Source organism: Lepisosteus platostomus, chromosome 1, assembly GCF_059453375.1.
Source record: "Lepisosteus platostomus isolate fLepPlt1 chromosome 1, fLepPlt1.hap1, whole genome shotgun sequence".
NCBI lineage: Eukaryota > Metazoa > Chordata > Actinopteri > Semionotiformes > Lepisosteidae > Lepisosteus > Lepisosteus platostomus.
Window position 1 is genome coordinate 44,745,730 of NC_142611.1, and position 16,456 is coordinate 44,762,185.

A 16,456-nucleotide genomic window follows, 5' to 3' on the forward strand; every position below is an offset into this window, starting at 1 on the left:
TGACCTGCATTACTAGAAGCAATAAATTGCACTAGTGCCACCTAGTGCAGCTGGTATCAGTGCATATCTAGTGAAACGTGTGAAAGTGATTCTGGCAAGAAGGCAGGGGAGACAGCTTTCTGAACTAAGAGTGGATCTTTCCCTCCTTTACATTACTGAATAGAATATTGGTCTCCATCAATTACTGTATTTATGAAAACACAAAAGCAGAAATCAAGAATGATTATTTTTTTATTCTTGGCATTTAGTAAATATGCAGGCATGAGGACAACTTCCACATTTAAATAATTTCAGAAAAATAATATTTAATACACACTAAAGTCCCAATCACTGTAAAAAATATTGACAATTTCTATTATTACACTCCTATAACTGTAAACACTCCACAACCAGTTGGAATGACAAAAAAAAGTCTATAAATAAAAATGAATAAAGCTAAGTTAAACGACACATGAATTGGATCACACAGATTTTCCTGTTGAACAGACATCTTCAGTCAGTCGCACATTCCACTTTGATTTTACAGTTTTAATTCACAAGTTTCATTTTATTTGCACATTTTTTTGCCATTATTAAGGTGCTTACATTAAAGATGGTGTGTATAAAACGGTTCTAATTTTCAAAGTTCATAAATGTCATTTTAATTCAGACATATGGAAATCTCAGGAAGACTTAGTTCTCTGATCAATAAAAGATCTCCCAATCCATCCACAGCAGGACCCAGATTTTCTAATATATTATAAAACTGCATTGTTGAAAATGTTTTCTCATTAGCAACATTTAAGTGGTTAACTCCTAACACTAGAACATTCTGATTATTGCAGTTTTAAATATACCTATTGCTTGGTTATCAATTTCCAGTTGTCGCTACTGAATTCATTCAGTATACAGATAGAGCTACACGACCAAATATTGGATTTTCTCCCCATTTTTTTTAAATGGAAATCATCCAAACCCTTCTATAGTATGTTCTGCTTTAAAAAAAGCAAATTAAACATTTGTATTTATTGATATTGATTGAAAGTGCAGAGATTTTACAGTCCTGTTCTTATATTAACAGTAACTTTTTCTTACTGGTTTTTAACAGTGGGGGATCTGTCTGTGTTATTCTACAAATAGGTTTAGCACAACCTCTTTTTATAGTTTTTAAATCTTTAAATACAGAGACAAATGGGCTGATGTATTTTGTTTGCTGTTAAGTTAGTTAGTTTGCCTAAGAAATCAGCTTGACCTTCCAACCTGCTCCATTCCTGGACTTTGTAACAACCAGCTCCTTAAATGTGCAATAGTACTGTGTAACATCAGTCTAATTACTCCAGATGAGAAATGGAATGAGTTGGGAAGTCTAGCTTTTAAAACCTGCTCTATATGACATTGGCTTGCCAATCTCTTGCATTGTACTACTTTAAAAACCTTTTTATAAGACCTTTCCGTGATGCCTGATCCTTTGTGGACACTATCTGACACTATCACTGTATGGCTTGAGTTTGTTTGCCAACAGATACATACGAGTTCTACTCCTTTAAAAGATTAGATGGATCTTTAGTGGCCACTTAGATATTTTATTTTCCAGAAGAAGTTGACGTACAAACTGAATGGAAATTTTGAAAGGACTACCCATTAAGTTTGTGTAATATACTTATATAACATTAGTATCTAAAGAAAAACCTAAAACACAAATGTCTATAACTAGAGGAACATTCCTCAATTCTTTTTGTCCTGGCGCTATTTGCACAAATCTGCTATTCTGTTATTGTTGTTTCTGAACGAAGTAAGACTTAAGTGGTCCATGGCTCTTTCAATTCTTAAAGTTGTATCTTAAAGCTAATGCAGTATTAAGTTACAAGAACAGTTGAAACTAGCAGCTATAGTAGAAAACAAATTATATTGAGATGTATATATCAACTTGGTACCTTTCTATTTTGCTCCATTCCAAAATGTTGCTACAATCAGCTCCATAATTGCTAAATTGATCCAGCTAAGCATCAGGAAAAAAATTAAGGAACAGGTTGTATCCAAATTCTAGAATGGAGCACACTGAAAGTACTGCAAGTTGCATGTCCCTGATACATGGTATATGGTTACAATAAAGTAATTTGTAACCATTACAAGTCCTATGAATGTGACCTATAAAAGTCTGTCTGGTTCACCAGTGAAGCTGAAATCACACACTAAGGACAGGTGATCTGAAGGGTAATTGTAAGAAGGCAGTCTATTGGGTCCTATCTGCTCTTCTGTTGGGAAATCTAGCACAGAGTCCACATTGAAGGCATGCTGGGAGTACCAAATGTAGTCTAGTGTGTGGCAGCTCTCCCCAGAAGGACGAATCTTCCAGGTAGTGTAGGGAGGCTCAGACTGGCCATCGTGGCTCAGCAGCTTGCAGGCGCTATTGAGGTTGAGGCTGGAGTTGGCAAAGTGCCGATACACATCCTCCGTGGGCTCGGCGTTGAAGTCCCCACAGATGAGCAGTGGGATGCCCGTCCCCTTGGTGATGGACTGCAGGTTCTGCAGGAGGTCCGAGCCCTGAGAGCAGCGGAACCTCTCCCAGCCACTGCGGGCCTTGAGATGGGTGACGGCCACGCAAAACAGCATCCCGGTTTCCTTGCATCGCAGAGTCTGAGCTATAGCCACTTGGTTGGTCTTCAGCATCATTGCAACCAGGCGCATATTGGTGCTGTCCACCAGTTCAAACCTCTCCTTGTTAAAGAACAAAGCACAGCCATCTGGCCCGTTGTTGTGCTCCACGTCCAAGCAAGGAGACCAGGGCTTTGGATAGAAGCTACTGTGGTAGCCCAGGCTGGTGAAGATTGGCTGGAAGGTGTCGAAGTAGTGGTCTACTTCCTGCAGGCAAAAGATGTCCGGCCGGTAGGTTAGAATCTCCTCAAGAATGAGGTACTTTCGCTCGGCCCAATTCAGAGCATCCAATGGGCACTGCACAAAGCTGTCCTTGCCTTCCCCAAGAGCTGCAATGAAAAACAAAATCGAGAATTGGAAGGACATTACCTACTGTAAAGTTAATACAATGTAAACATGCAAGTGGTGCACAGTGCAGCACCATAAAAATTAAGATGTCAGGCTTGTAGGGCAGTAAAGATTTGCGAAAGGTTTGACGCCTCCAGTACCTTGTGCAAGAATGTTCCACTGCATGACTCTGATTGGCCGGTGGGGGCTAGGCCTGCTCTTCTTGGGAAATACAAAGCTCCTGTTCAGTCTGGGCGGCCTGTTTTGCAGCACTTCCTCACACTTCTTCAGCAGCTCTTCTGGGTCAATGGGTTCCACCTCCAGAGGCTGCTCCCTGTACTGTTCTTGCTGAGACAGGGGGGTGCTGCTCAGCGTCTGGGCCAGGGCACTGTACAGCCTGCTCGTGCTGTTGCCCATGGAACAAACTGACAAGAAAGCACAGGCATCAGTCATGGGATTAGAGTCGTACAGAGGAATATAAGAAAGATTTCAAACAAGAGGAAGCCATGAGGTCTGTCTAGGCTGTTCAGTAGTTAGAGGCTAGGGTATTGGCTGGTGTTCCACACTCCCATAAGCTTAAGGTACGGGAAGAGATCTTGAATAGTCAATGTCATTAGTGAGATTTGAACCTATGCCTCCATAATCACCTAAGACCTGAATGGACTGCTTTACTATTCTATCAAAAAAAACAAAATCTCTCTGTCAGAGGATTCAACCATGGCATCCTCCATGATACACACAACTGTACTAATAAAACACTTGTTTTCTGTCTAATTGTCTGGTTTAAAGGACTAATACTGTTGTCTTCTGAAAAACTTGATTTGCCTTTGATATACTCACTGTTGTCCATAAAGCTAAGCAAGACAGAGCTCAGAAAATAAATTTCAATGCAATCTCAGAAATTCATACACACCTGCTCAGTGTGGCTACTTAAACATCTATCAAACTGTATGACGTCAGCATTAAGGTTCTCTTGATTGCTTGGAAGAAGAGAACCTTAAAGAGAGAGTGTTGGCTCAACCTGTTAAATCACACATCTGACAAAATCAGGGTGAGGTTGACACTTGCTAAGCAAGCCTTCTACCCTTGATCTACCAAATTGGTTAGTGGAGACAATGTTGTCACAGAGTGTCAACTGATTTGAAAGTTTTTTTTGCAAAGCGTTTTGTAAAAAAAAATCCTGTTATACAAACAGCAACTGGTTTAGGATCTGTATTTTTTTGTCCAATTAGACTGGCCTAGTCTTTTCTAAAACCTATTTATTTGCAAAATAACCTTTACACAAGTAAAGATAACCAGGCTACATGTTACAGCAACTGTTTTCATTCATAATGATACCATTCACACTCCCTTGTATATTAATATATTTAGCAATAATCTAAAACAAGCAAATATGTATATGAAAAAAAACCAACCATTCGTTCCAAATCACTACATTACTTGAAAGACACCATGTATAGATACAGTATTCATGAAAATAAAGGTAAAACTTCAAACAACAAAATATCATCCAATAAATTAATTTTTTGATTACAAACAAAACAACGATTTCAAAGTGTCTGCATATCACTATGTTGCATTCTGTGACAAGTTGAAATATCCTATAGCATGTTTTATTTGCAAATTCGAAAGTTACACACTATTAAACTTTTGTCTCCATGGTAAAAAGATCAAAATAAAACATTTTCATTATCTAATAGTCCAATGGAAAACAAGTTGCTAAAGCTGTAGTGCCACAAAAAGTGATCCTCACCTAAGGTGAAAACCTTAAAATAATCCAAGTTCTTCATGAGGTAAAATAACAGCAAAATATCAGTAACAGTGAAGGAGTAAAATAATTTGAGAATGTGTTGTCAATAAAAAATAAAACTTAGTTTTGAGTTGTATGGAATGTTCAGAAAAAAAGGTTAATCTTACCTACAACATCCATTTTCCAGAATGATCTCTGTGCAAAACTGTAGTGTGTGGAATGTAAACTGTTTTGAACTGACAATGCCTTCTGCTGTTAATGAATATTAATACTGCCCTGCTATTGTAGTGAGCTAGCACATGACCACAGTTCCTAAGCCTGTCTGAAACCCACTAGAACGTCAGTGTGCAAATCTGGGATTACATGATAAAGAGGTCAGTAAAACATATGGATCTCTACACCAGAAATCATGTTGAAATGACAAACCTGCGTACCCACAGCACACAGAGGAAGTGCACCGGAACACTGTCACCATGACGGGAAGGCAGAGAACAACAGTGATTCTGTAAAAAGGACTTTTAGTGCAACACTGTCAGAGATTTCTCTAAAGAATCAAGGTTGTACAACAGATTCATCAAAGGCCAATCAATATTAAGAGAATATGGTTTAGGCAGTTCTGATACGATCTTTTAAGAGGTCTCATTAAGTATACGATCATTCAATACGCATTTATGAACCGGGGTACTATAAAATAAACTCCAAGTGTTGACCTTCTGCACAAGTCTACCGTCTCTTTAATCTAGGCTGTGCATACTAAATACTGTGCATTAAAAATTAATTCATCCATCCTTTCATTTTCTAATCACTTCTGTAAATTTAAGGTCGTGGGGGCCCCAGAGCTATCCCGGTAAGCAACATCGCAAAGCAGGATGGGATGCCAGTCCATTGCAGGTCAGATAGACAAAACACATACTTACACCAGGGCCAGTTTTCCCAGAAGCCTATTACCCTACTAGTATGTCTTTAGACTGTAGGAGGAAAGGGACACCTGCAAGAAACTCACGCAAACATGGGGAGAACATACCACAGTGCTACTGTGCCGCCCACAATAAAAATGATTTTATTTCACCTCCTGGAGTCATTAACAAATGTGTAGATGAGTAAACTAGTGTAACACAAAAGGGAAAAGCCAAATGAGAAAAATAAGCCAAGCTTGAAATCAATTACCTCCTTATTTATGCCACATCGTAGTAGAAATGACTGAGCTGCAGTACAAGCAGTTTAATAATCTGGATCAACTTCTGATATTAAACTGAAGTATGGGCTCTTGTGATTTTAAGATTGGTTTAAATGTGACAGCATTCAGATGAATTAGCCTACTCCTTTTAAATTAATATAATTGATCAACTCCTTATTTATGTTTATTTTTTTAATGAAAATTATCTTTCAGGTTACAATTTCCATGCCAATGATGGATTAAGTGCACAAAAATATAAAAATTATCGTATTCATTCCCATAAACTGAATGTGTCACAGATTATCATTGCAACAAAAAAACATAGCAAACAGATCAAAGTGCCCCACCAAGACAGAGATCTGCCTCTTTTGAGAACACTGCATGCCTGGTCTAGTTCCTGCACAAACGTTTACAATTTAAAGTTAGATGAAAAGGTAGTATTGAATCTCTTAAGGAGGCCTTTAGGTTGACATGTTGTGATTCGGGGTATTTTTCAAAAAGCATATATGAAGTCATTTTTTGAAAATTATTTTTAAAATCCAAACCAAATCAGTTATAGTTTCCAGGACATCACAGTCCTGCAGAGTAGTTCATGTGAGGTTGTATTATACTGTACGTGCCTGTCACATGACTACAACAGATACATCTTTTCCCTCTGAGTAATACAGCCACAGGTTGGCTTTTGGTGTATTTTTAGCAAATAGGAAATAGAGTGATAGCCAGCATAGCACGTAAACAGCCAAAAAAAACACCCACCCATCTTCTCGCCACTTCATTCAATTCAAGGTCGTGGAGGAGCCTGGGCCAGAGCCTATCCCAGCAAGCAATGGGTGCAAGGCGGGACAGACCCTGGACGGGAAGCCAGTCCATCACAGTACACGCACACCAGGGCCCATTTTCCCAGAAGCCAATTAAGCCTACCAGTATGTTTTTGGACTGTGAGAGGATTTTAGTTAACATACTTTGTTTCATCACAGTCAATGTTTTGCCAAACTTTGCTTCACAGCACCTAGGCTTTCAAGAGATGAACATGCCATCTTTTGACATGTATAATAATAACTGATTTTATAAAAGGATGGCATTCAAAGACATTTCTTCGACATTTGTCTGTTTAGCAAAGGTGTGAATGGTGCAGATCGACAAGGAAAACAGCTATACAATGAATTGATCTTCCGAATCTAATTAAAAGCAGCTTTGAAAAAAGATGGTAGGGCTTTTAATGCTCGACTTACAATAAATAACCCAGTGACCCATTTACAGCATACAGCATGGAACTGACTGGCCTTAAGAATACCTGGCTCAAATGTACAACAGAAGTGATCCATCCAGGATGTGAACTCACGACTCTCCTACCAGGTGTCGACTGCTCCACACTGCTGCCTTCACTTTAAAAAGTATTCATATGAATGATTATGTCACACTGACATTTTTTAACACGTCTGTTGAAAACTCAATCCAACTGAATTTAGACACTGACGTGGTGGTGAAGACAGTCATGCTCACTGTCACCCTGGTGTTGACACTCCATATTTCGACATCAGTTCTTGCGGTGACCGACTGTTCCCACCAATACGACTATTTTTAACTCCAGGAGGATGAAGCAGGAGACTGACACGTGGTATCCTCAATGACCCAATCTTCTCTTACTGCCAACCTTGCCTGCTCCTTCAAGCTAGTCCCTCCTTACACTCAGCCTTTGATCCTGTCCTGCAATACATCCAGTCCCTCACAACATGTATTAGAGATAATCTCCTGGCACAAATCTAATGATTTCCATACACTTTCCATACCTTTTAATTAATATCAGCATTGCTAATCTAGAAAGGTCATTCATGCATTTCACCCTTTTTATTTTTCAGGAAAGCAAAATTTGGAAAGGTACAAGTTAAAAACGAAATATAATTTGTATTACCACTTTCCAGTATTAACAAAATGCTGTAGTTTTGACATTCACTTGAACTAGCAGAATTAATTAGTCATTTCGTTGTTTTACTTACTATACAATTCCTAGGGTAATCTATACAGATTCTAATCGTTATAGAAATGTTTTAAATATCAAGACGGCAAGGATGGGAACTTAAAACAAATAGTACAGAAGGCAAAGTTAGAATTGTGCTATAGTACACTTTTGGTTATGAAAAAAAAGCAATTACGTTAGAAATGTATCACTTTAGAAATGTAATGAAAGATAAAGAACAATTAATATATCATTTCATGGAGGTCTCAGATGAATGAATGAGATTAATTTGAGAGACAGTCTGTTGTAGACTTGTCTTGTACTGCTCTGTCCATGAGAATGTAGAATTGCCTATTTTTAGTGACTGGTGGGAGACATGTTCTGTTCTGTGGTTCTGAATGGCTGAAGGTTCTGTGGCTCAGAATGCTGCTGTGTGCATCTCTGGCTCTCTTCCATTATACACTTTTTTCTTTTGGTCTTACATGAAATGTCACTTTACCATAAAAGAGGTCAGGACAGTGGCATGTAGTTGCTGGATGCAACAATGCTCTCAACAAATGCAATCTTTTTTTTAAAACTATTGCAATATCAGCAGTTTAAGGCCAAAAAGAAATTTCAACATAACATACCAGAGATCAGTCACATCTATAATTAAAATATGTATATATGTATGTCAATATTTTGACAAAATGCCAGAAAAAGTTAAACAGAAGCCATAACATTACAATAAACAGATTTCTGCTTCTAGTTCTTCTGTCTTTTAATCTGTTCCCTCTGGAAGAGGACATGGGTAACATTTAGTTAGCTATTAAATTGATACTGTAACAGGCACAGACTAGCATTACTAGTATTTAACTTTAACACAAAAAGCTATTTTAACCTCTTGTAAAGGATACACTCTAAAATGACAAGCTCAACAATAAAGCACTTTCCTTTCTTGAAGCTTGAATTCTTCCTGTCAAGTCACTGTTAGCTTGGAAAACGAGCTCTGACAGGATTCCCAAAATGACTGTTTACCAAGAAAATAGCCTGTATACAGTATATAGTAGTGAGCTGTCACCTTCCTTGACTTATAATTGGTTTTGTTCCTCCAGCATACTCCAAATCTGGGATGGAGGGTTACAGGTGACTCAGGTCATTATGGGGCAGTAAGGGCCCCTATAGTACACAGTCCGTCAGGGAGTTGTTTGGAATAGGAACTATAAAATGTTCCCTGTACGATAGGTATGGTTATGAGCTTGAGACTACAGACCCTTATGATTGCCAGAATCATGAGTCCCTTAAATCCATGTGCTTATTATGTAGATTATTATGTAGTCCTATGACAGTATGGGTGTGTAGGTGCAACAATGTATCCTAACGGAGTTCTGAAGAAGACTCAGTCAACATTTTGTTTCATTTTTTCCTACTTTTCTGCTGTATATTAATCTTTACTTGTTCCTTTGAAGCTGACACAGATCCCACTTGAACTAATTACCAGTATCCTACCAAATACCATACCAGGATACAGTAATTCTCCTTTTTGGTAAGCCAGTGTAAAAAAGCACTAGGCTACACGTCTTAAGTGTTCCTTCTTGGTGAACCATTTAAAGTGAACTTCAGATACAAAAGTCAAAACTTCACAAATACTGATCAAGAACTCAGACGTACCATCACAGCAAAATGTATTAATCCATTTCATTTACTTAATTCTAAGAATCCTAAGTTTTCAAAACAGAAACCTTGAAAACGTACTAGCAATTACACAACTAAAACATTAACAGTAAACTGTTTAAGGACACGGCATTTATTAACAAGCATTTAGTTCTCACCTGATTTATGCCAATTATTTAAGTATTCCTCAAGTTTTCTTACCTTCCAAGGCAGTCTAGAAATGTAGTTGTGCATAGCCCCGACGACAAAACCTTGCAACACTGAGCTCAATCAAGTACATTACAAGGTCATCCACACGGCAGTAATACCAGACCTAGTGTGCCATCTACTGGTTAATTGTGGAATTGAACTCCTGCACAAGATCCATGAATTGCGTTAACTAGTCTAAAGAAGGCCAAATACAGCCCTTCGCAAATAAAAAAGCTTAATTTGCTTAAATCAATTTCCATGAATAGTTTTAGTGCTCTGAGCAGGAGCAGCTGGGAGCTCCAGTTAGTAAACCAGCTGCACACATCTGGAAGTAGTCTACTGTATCACAGGACATTCCCAAATCATATTGAACAGTGTTGTGGAAAGTTACTTTCACAATGTAATCCATCCCATTTTTTCCTAAAGTCACTGGTGTAACATTTAAAAAAAAAAAAAAAAACAAGAATATGAACACTATTTGAAAAATCAGCAGTCACTATGATCTAGGTAATGTACTGTGGAATGTGCTACATACTGTAGTTGTTCTGGAATCAGTCTGGCAGCCAGATACATTCCCGGACTGTTCTACACTGACAGGCTTAAAGAACTTACCCTTTTAGTTAGGAACACAGAAGGAGCAGAAAGGGATCTGACCCAAACACAGTATTCAAAATCCTCATACATAGGCCCTGACAAAGTGGAACAAGTGGACAGGTTCAGAATCAACAGTGAAAAAGGAACCAGACACAAGTGAAGGTTATGTGAAAATGCACGTAAATCCAAGAACATGAGGCACTTGTTTTCCCATAGTATTTTGGGAGTATAAAACAAGCCACCCAGCCACGTACAAAACTATATGGCAATCCTCTGAGTCCAGGAAAGCCACAATATAATTTTTGTGATAAGGCAATCAAACCTGAAACCTATTGTAAATTAAGTCTCATTAGTTCATCGCCATAACTCTCTAAGGTTTCATTTCCACTATTTGCTAGATACTTGAGCATTCTGTTGACTTTTTCCATTACTTCCCCACTTTCTTTTGAATTAGTACATAGACTTAGTACATTAGTACATAGCTTAAACACCCATATCCCTTTCATGTGGATTTTCCTGCATTTCCAAATCATTCAGGGGATGAATATAGTGTCATTTCTACTATTCTTAATTTGATAAAAAACACTTATCAGCATTAAAACTTGATCAGTCAAGTGTCCGGCCAGCCCAATTTGCAACTCCCCCATTTCCTAACTTCTACAAATGTAACTACGTTATCAATTATTTAAGAATCTAAATTGCTGTATATTCTTTACCTGTGGTAAACCACTGCTTGCATCTGCCAAGTTACATATTTGGCCCTTAAAATGATGTGTTGTTTAATGTATGCACATTGATCAGTTCTTGATCAATGTGCAAACATTATCAAGACTTTATGGATTCCTATGGCTTTGAGTAATGGTTCATTTTAAAGTTGGCCCTTAAATGAAGGAACTTAGCAAACTTTCTAGAGATCAATACTGAAAATAAAAAAAAAAATCTATTTTATTTATGCATGGGTGTTCTCTGGATTCTGGTTCTTCTCAGTTTTTGGATATTGATTAAATGATTTTGGTGTCATTTTGATTAATTTGTCCATTCACTATAAACACAAGTGACTTTGACTACTGGATAAGCATGGACTAGTTGAGAAGGGAATTTAAACTTGTTTTTTAAATGTAAAATGTTTAATATTAAGCCTGGTAAAAATACAGGAAGATAAACACTGAAGGAAAACTATAGTTTTTAGAAAACTAAATCATATTCAGCTTTTAATTCTTAAAAATGTATTATAAGCATTTAAAAGAAAAACAAATCTCACAGGATATGCAAAACTGTAGACGAAACTGATAGGTTTGTATGCTGAAATAAAGAGAATTAAATAATGAAAAGATTAACTAGTCTTCAGGTGGCCCTTTTTCTACAGACTTCTGAAATCCCACATGCAGAGCTTTTCACTGAAGAATTAGGATTACAATTACAGTATGCGGACGAAATGGTTTCTAGCCTTACAAAGATACAAGCACAGTTCTCAAATATCTTTCGTAAGAGAAACAAAGATGGCCTTGTCCTTCTGAGGATAGATTAATTTATTATGGGACCAGTAAAGTGATAAATGGGAAGATGTTATTTATATTATTTTCCCAGTCTTATATACCCCTAGTGAGATACAGTGCAAAATAGGCATTGTTAAGGATAAAGAGATGACTTGATGTTATCTGAAGGCCCCCCAAAAAATAAACCAAAAGAGACAGTTTTAAGTCTTCTCAGTCCTACCTTTAATTCTCACTCTTCCACAAACTGGTTTCCTCACATTACAGGTGATCAAGTAGTAATGTTTAGGAATTAGAAAGGCACGCACCCAGACTTTCAGAGACTTGTGCGCACTTTCAACAGGGCGTAGAGCTAGATTTTTGGAATTTTCCTATGTCGTGGGTATGAGCGAGCTAGAGCCGTTGCCAGAATATTTATCAGTAGGTCAATGCCCTGTTCATTGACACAACTGGCCATTTAAAAAAAACAATGGGTCATATTAGCTATTATTCAGGCACTGTTATTGCTCTAACGCTTATTCAGGAAATAATACATCTTACTTTTTAAATCAGTAGCACAGAAAATGATTTGATGAAACAATTATTTATATGACATTGAAAACTAACTTTTGATAAAACTTTTACATTTTTAATATATTGTATATATATATAAAATATTTTATGCACAGAAGTACTAATGTGTGCCATATAGCTTGACTGAAAGTGAAACTTACACATAGACATTATAAAACAAACTGTTCAAATGCAAATAATTTATTGATGCGATTGCCTTCGATAAAAAAGTACAAGCAACAGCTTGGGATGAAATTCTTAACATGCTCCCCCTTTAGATTTTTCCCTCCACTGCAGCTCAGCATATCACTGCATTACTGTGGGCATATGAGGAACTGAGCCATACAAAACTCAGAGGAGATCCCTGTTGTATAAACTGGATATCAACAAGTGAACTGCCGTGCTGAAAACCATCTTTTCACCCTAGTGCTGGTGGTCCTCATCGGAATTCTAATAATAAACACAAAACTTAAAGCATACCTTATCAAGTGACCTAAATAAAGCCAGTATACAAAAATCTATCTGCTAAAAAAAAAAGCCTAGCGCAGTGTGTGTTTGATAACAATCTGGACCCTGCTATTTACAGCACATACCATTACCAGGAGCTTATTAAATGCAACCTCTCTAATTCCATTATGTAATGAGTAATCTCATTAAAGCAGGGGTTGCCCAGAAGGTGTAGTATCGACTCCTTCTACTAGTCCAGTAGGTCACTGTTCATGCCTCAGGTGACTCCCAGCAAATTCAATGGCCCTCACTTTCACTGGCAAATCATTTCAATTCCAAGGGAGATTCACAGGTAACAGTGGCTTAATCTACTGTAACTGTACTTAAAGCACACCACTCTGAAGAAAACCTGAGAAATGGGGCCTCTAGTGTATTAAGTGACAGGAATAAAAAAATTCTGTTAGCAGGCAGCATGGTGGAGCAGTGGTTAGCATTTGCGGCCTTGCAGTGCTGGGGTGCCGGGTTGAATTCCAGACCTGGAGTGCTATCTGTGCAGCATTTGTCTGTTCTCCCTGGTTTCGCACAAATCCAAAAACATACTGGTAAGTTGACTGGCAACTGGGAAGACTGGCCCTGTTGTGAGAGTGTGTGGGTCTAGGTCTGTGTCTGCCACACAATCGAGTGGCACCCCTGGGCGTACCCCGCCTTGCACCCACCGTTTCCCAGGATAGGCTTCAGCACCCCTGGGAATTATTCCTGAATTGGAAGAAGCGCTTGGAAAATGGGTGGATATTCTGTTAGCAGAAGACAGAAATGAATACATATTAAAGACAGAAATATTAAACCACATGAATTTTAAGCCGTGAAAGAGAAGACTCCTACCAATACAGAGATTAAACTAAATTACTTGGACACACAGGCCGAACGCTCCCTTTCTGCGAGATTCAACACATTTTAATAGGTTTCCTAGAGCACAGGTGGAGGACACAGTACCCTCATCTTTAATCCATTAACACAGAAACGGAACTATAGTACATTGCACAGGGAGTATGTCAATTGCGTTTCCAATTCCTTTTCACCAGCCCTACAGTGCTACTGTACATGTGAGGATACTTGATTTTTCACTTTAACACCACTGTATTTTCGCTAATTTGGGAACACTTTTAGAAACCGATTGCTAATCTTCATGCAGTTTATATTCCTATTTAAGTACTGGTAGATTACTTGGCTGAACTGGTGTGTTGTGAAATAAAAGTAGCTGGATGGGCATCTTCACAGCCTTGCGGATATCTTCATCCTTACAACACACGTGATTACAAAACTATACAGGCACACGTGCTCCATTCATCCAGGTAACTTGATTTGTACCACCCCTTATGGCCTTCACTTGGCCTTGTAATGTAAATGCAGATCATCAATGACTAACTCCTAAAATTACAGCCTATGTGAACATTAAGCAGACATCCTTGCTCTGGTGTTAGATTTCTGACATCATCCTGATATCATGGGACATGTAGAGAATTCTGATTGTTCAGAATAGAAAATCCACTATAAAGCACAGTTGTTAAACTCGTGGGAGTAAGTTACGCTTGATAGTGTATCTAAACTGCTCTACCGGAGGTGTACTGGGCACAACACCCTGGGAAGAGGCCCCAGGACAGACCCAGTACACGCTGGAGGGATTATCTCTCTCAGCTGGCCTTGGGAATCCCCCAGGAGGAGCTGGAGACTGTGGGTGGGAAAGGGGAGTCTTGTCAGCCCTGCTCAGCAGTGTAAGTTACCACCGCGACCCCACCAGGAGTAAGCGGTCAGCAAACGAGATGAGACACAATCTGAAGATGATAATAATAATAATAATAATAATAATAAACTTTATTTTATATAGCACCTTTAAAGGTGGCTTCTCAAAGCGCTTTACAGGACGACAATAACAATAAATAATAAGAATACAACAATAAATAAAAAGAATACATAAGATAAAACACAATTAAAATATACAAAGGAGACCGTGGAAGGTGGTACTAAGAAGAGCAGAGGGGTGAAGAATGGAACCAGTTAAGTAAAGGCTTTTCTGAAGAAGAAGGTTTTGAGTCTGGATTTGAAGGAGTTTAGAGAAGGTGACTCTCTGATATCCTTGGGCACAGAGTTCCAGAGCTTGGGGGCATAACAGGAGAAGGCCCTGTCGCCCATACAATGTAGACGGGCTTGGGGGACAGTAAGGAGGGCAGAATTAGAAGAGCGAAGGTTGCGAGGTGGGGAGTAGGTCTGATAAAAGTTCAGACAGGATGCCAATATCTTCTGAAAAGGGGCCGCAAGCGTCAAAAGTCACATCCCATCTAAATCATTTTCAGATGTACACATTCTACACGTTTTAAGAACAAAGCGGCATAAAGCACAATCTTGCCAAGCTATACAATTCACACTACCTAGCACGCATAGTAATTACCTGAATTGTACTAAAAACGAACACGTCAGTAGACTAACCATATTTCAATTTTCCATTCGCAGCCTCGCTTAATTGTTTAGAGTGTGCAAGATACGTATCAGATGTAAAATCGATATAGACTAGAAGACTTGTTTTCGTCTTTTTAGTGTTTATGGAAACACTCATTTTGGTTAAATCGTGACAACTAGTTCAAAAGCCACTGCCAGAGGTAGTACTAGTACTAGCAGGGCCTCCTTCCGGACTCACCTGCCCTGGGAGACACCAGCCCGGTGGGCGCTGCCGGCACGCTGGTCCTGCTGCTCAAGTTGTCGGCACAGACCGAGTGGCAGTACCGCGGCGCCGGGGAAGAAGATCTCTTCAGTGTCGCCGCCTTCTTGACCGGCGACCCGAGGGCAGAGACACGAAGCACCGGGATGTCTCTTTGTAGCAGGGTGGAGCACAGCCTGACCGAACTTTGATACATAACGTGCCTCGATACAGCTTCAAACTCTGTACAGTTGCCGCTATATGCTGGATTTTGCCCTAAAACAGCTAAAATTAAGCTTAAAAATACAAAAAAATAAATATGTATTAACGAAAAAATAAATTACGAAAATAAAACGGCTATCCTGCGCCTTAACCTGTATTTTTTTTTGAAAGCCGGTTCTTCTCTCAGTGAGTCAACTCTCTTTTCCTCTGTTCCTCCTATTCATGTGCTGTCACATGGAGCTGATGCAAAGGGACTGTACCGTTTACATATGTAGAGGGGTTTTAGTGTAAGTTACTGGAAATATTTTCCTTTTTTGACTCGATATTATTGCTTCCTTGTAATTTTAAAGTTAAACATTACTTGTACTTATTAAAATGGTACTTCTGAAAAGTTTTCTTGAAGGCACACAGGCAGCACGACTCACTTTTGTAATAAGTTTCCCCCGTCTCAGTGGAAAATGTCCTGCGTGATGAAAGTTTTTAGGATGTACCCACTACATACCAGCAAAAAGGATGACGTCAAAGCCCCCGCCTTCTTCCACTATAATCTGTTCACTTACAAAAACAAATCATTTGATCACTTTCAGTACGTACTTCACATGTACGTAATTGTTAAAGAGCGCAGAGAGTAAAGCAAATAACGCATATCGAAACCTCGACTAAGGATCACATTGTGCAGTACCAAGACGTGGAGGATCCAAATACACTACTTGACAAAATTAAACAGAAACTGCAGCGCTTGTTACCTCTATCACGATTATGACCTTTA

The 16,456-nt window shown here is 38.7% G+C and overlaps 1 protein-coding gene across 4 annotated transcripts; it reads right to left on the bottom strand.

Annotated features, from left to right (window-relative positions):
* Window positions 1-213: 213 nt before the first annotated feature.
* On the bottom strand, window positions 214-15,945 carry LOC148678009 (nocturnin-like). 4 transcript variants are annotated; one of them, XM_088630056.1, is made up of 3 exons: window positions 15,466-15,945; window positions 3,123-3,386; window positions 214-2,963 (listed from the first exon to the last, which is right to left on the bottom strand). In XM_088630056.1, the coding sequence occupies exons 1-3, from the start codon at window positions 15,680-15,682 to the stop codon at window positions 2,128-2,130; spliced, it is 1,317 nt and encodes a 438-aa protein (XP_088486182.1). In that variant the 5' UTR covers window positions 15,683-15,945; the 3' UTR covers window positions 214-2,127. The 4 variants fall into 4 exon arrangements, with proteins under 4 accessions (XP_088486182.1, XP_088486210.1, XP_088486191.1 ...); XM_088630084.1 differs by lacking the exon at window positions 15,466-15,945 and adding an exon at window positions 9,700-9,802; XM_088630065.1 differs by lacking the exon at window positions 15,466-15,945 and adding an exon at window positions 9,657-9,782.
* Window positions 15,946-16,456: the final 511 nt, after the last annotated feature.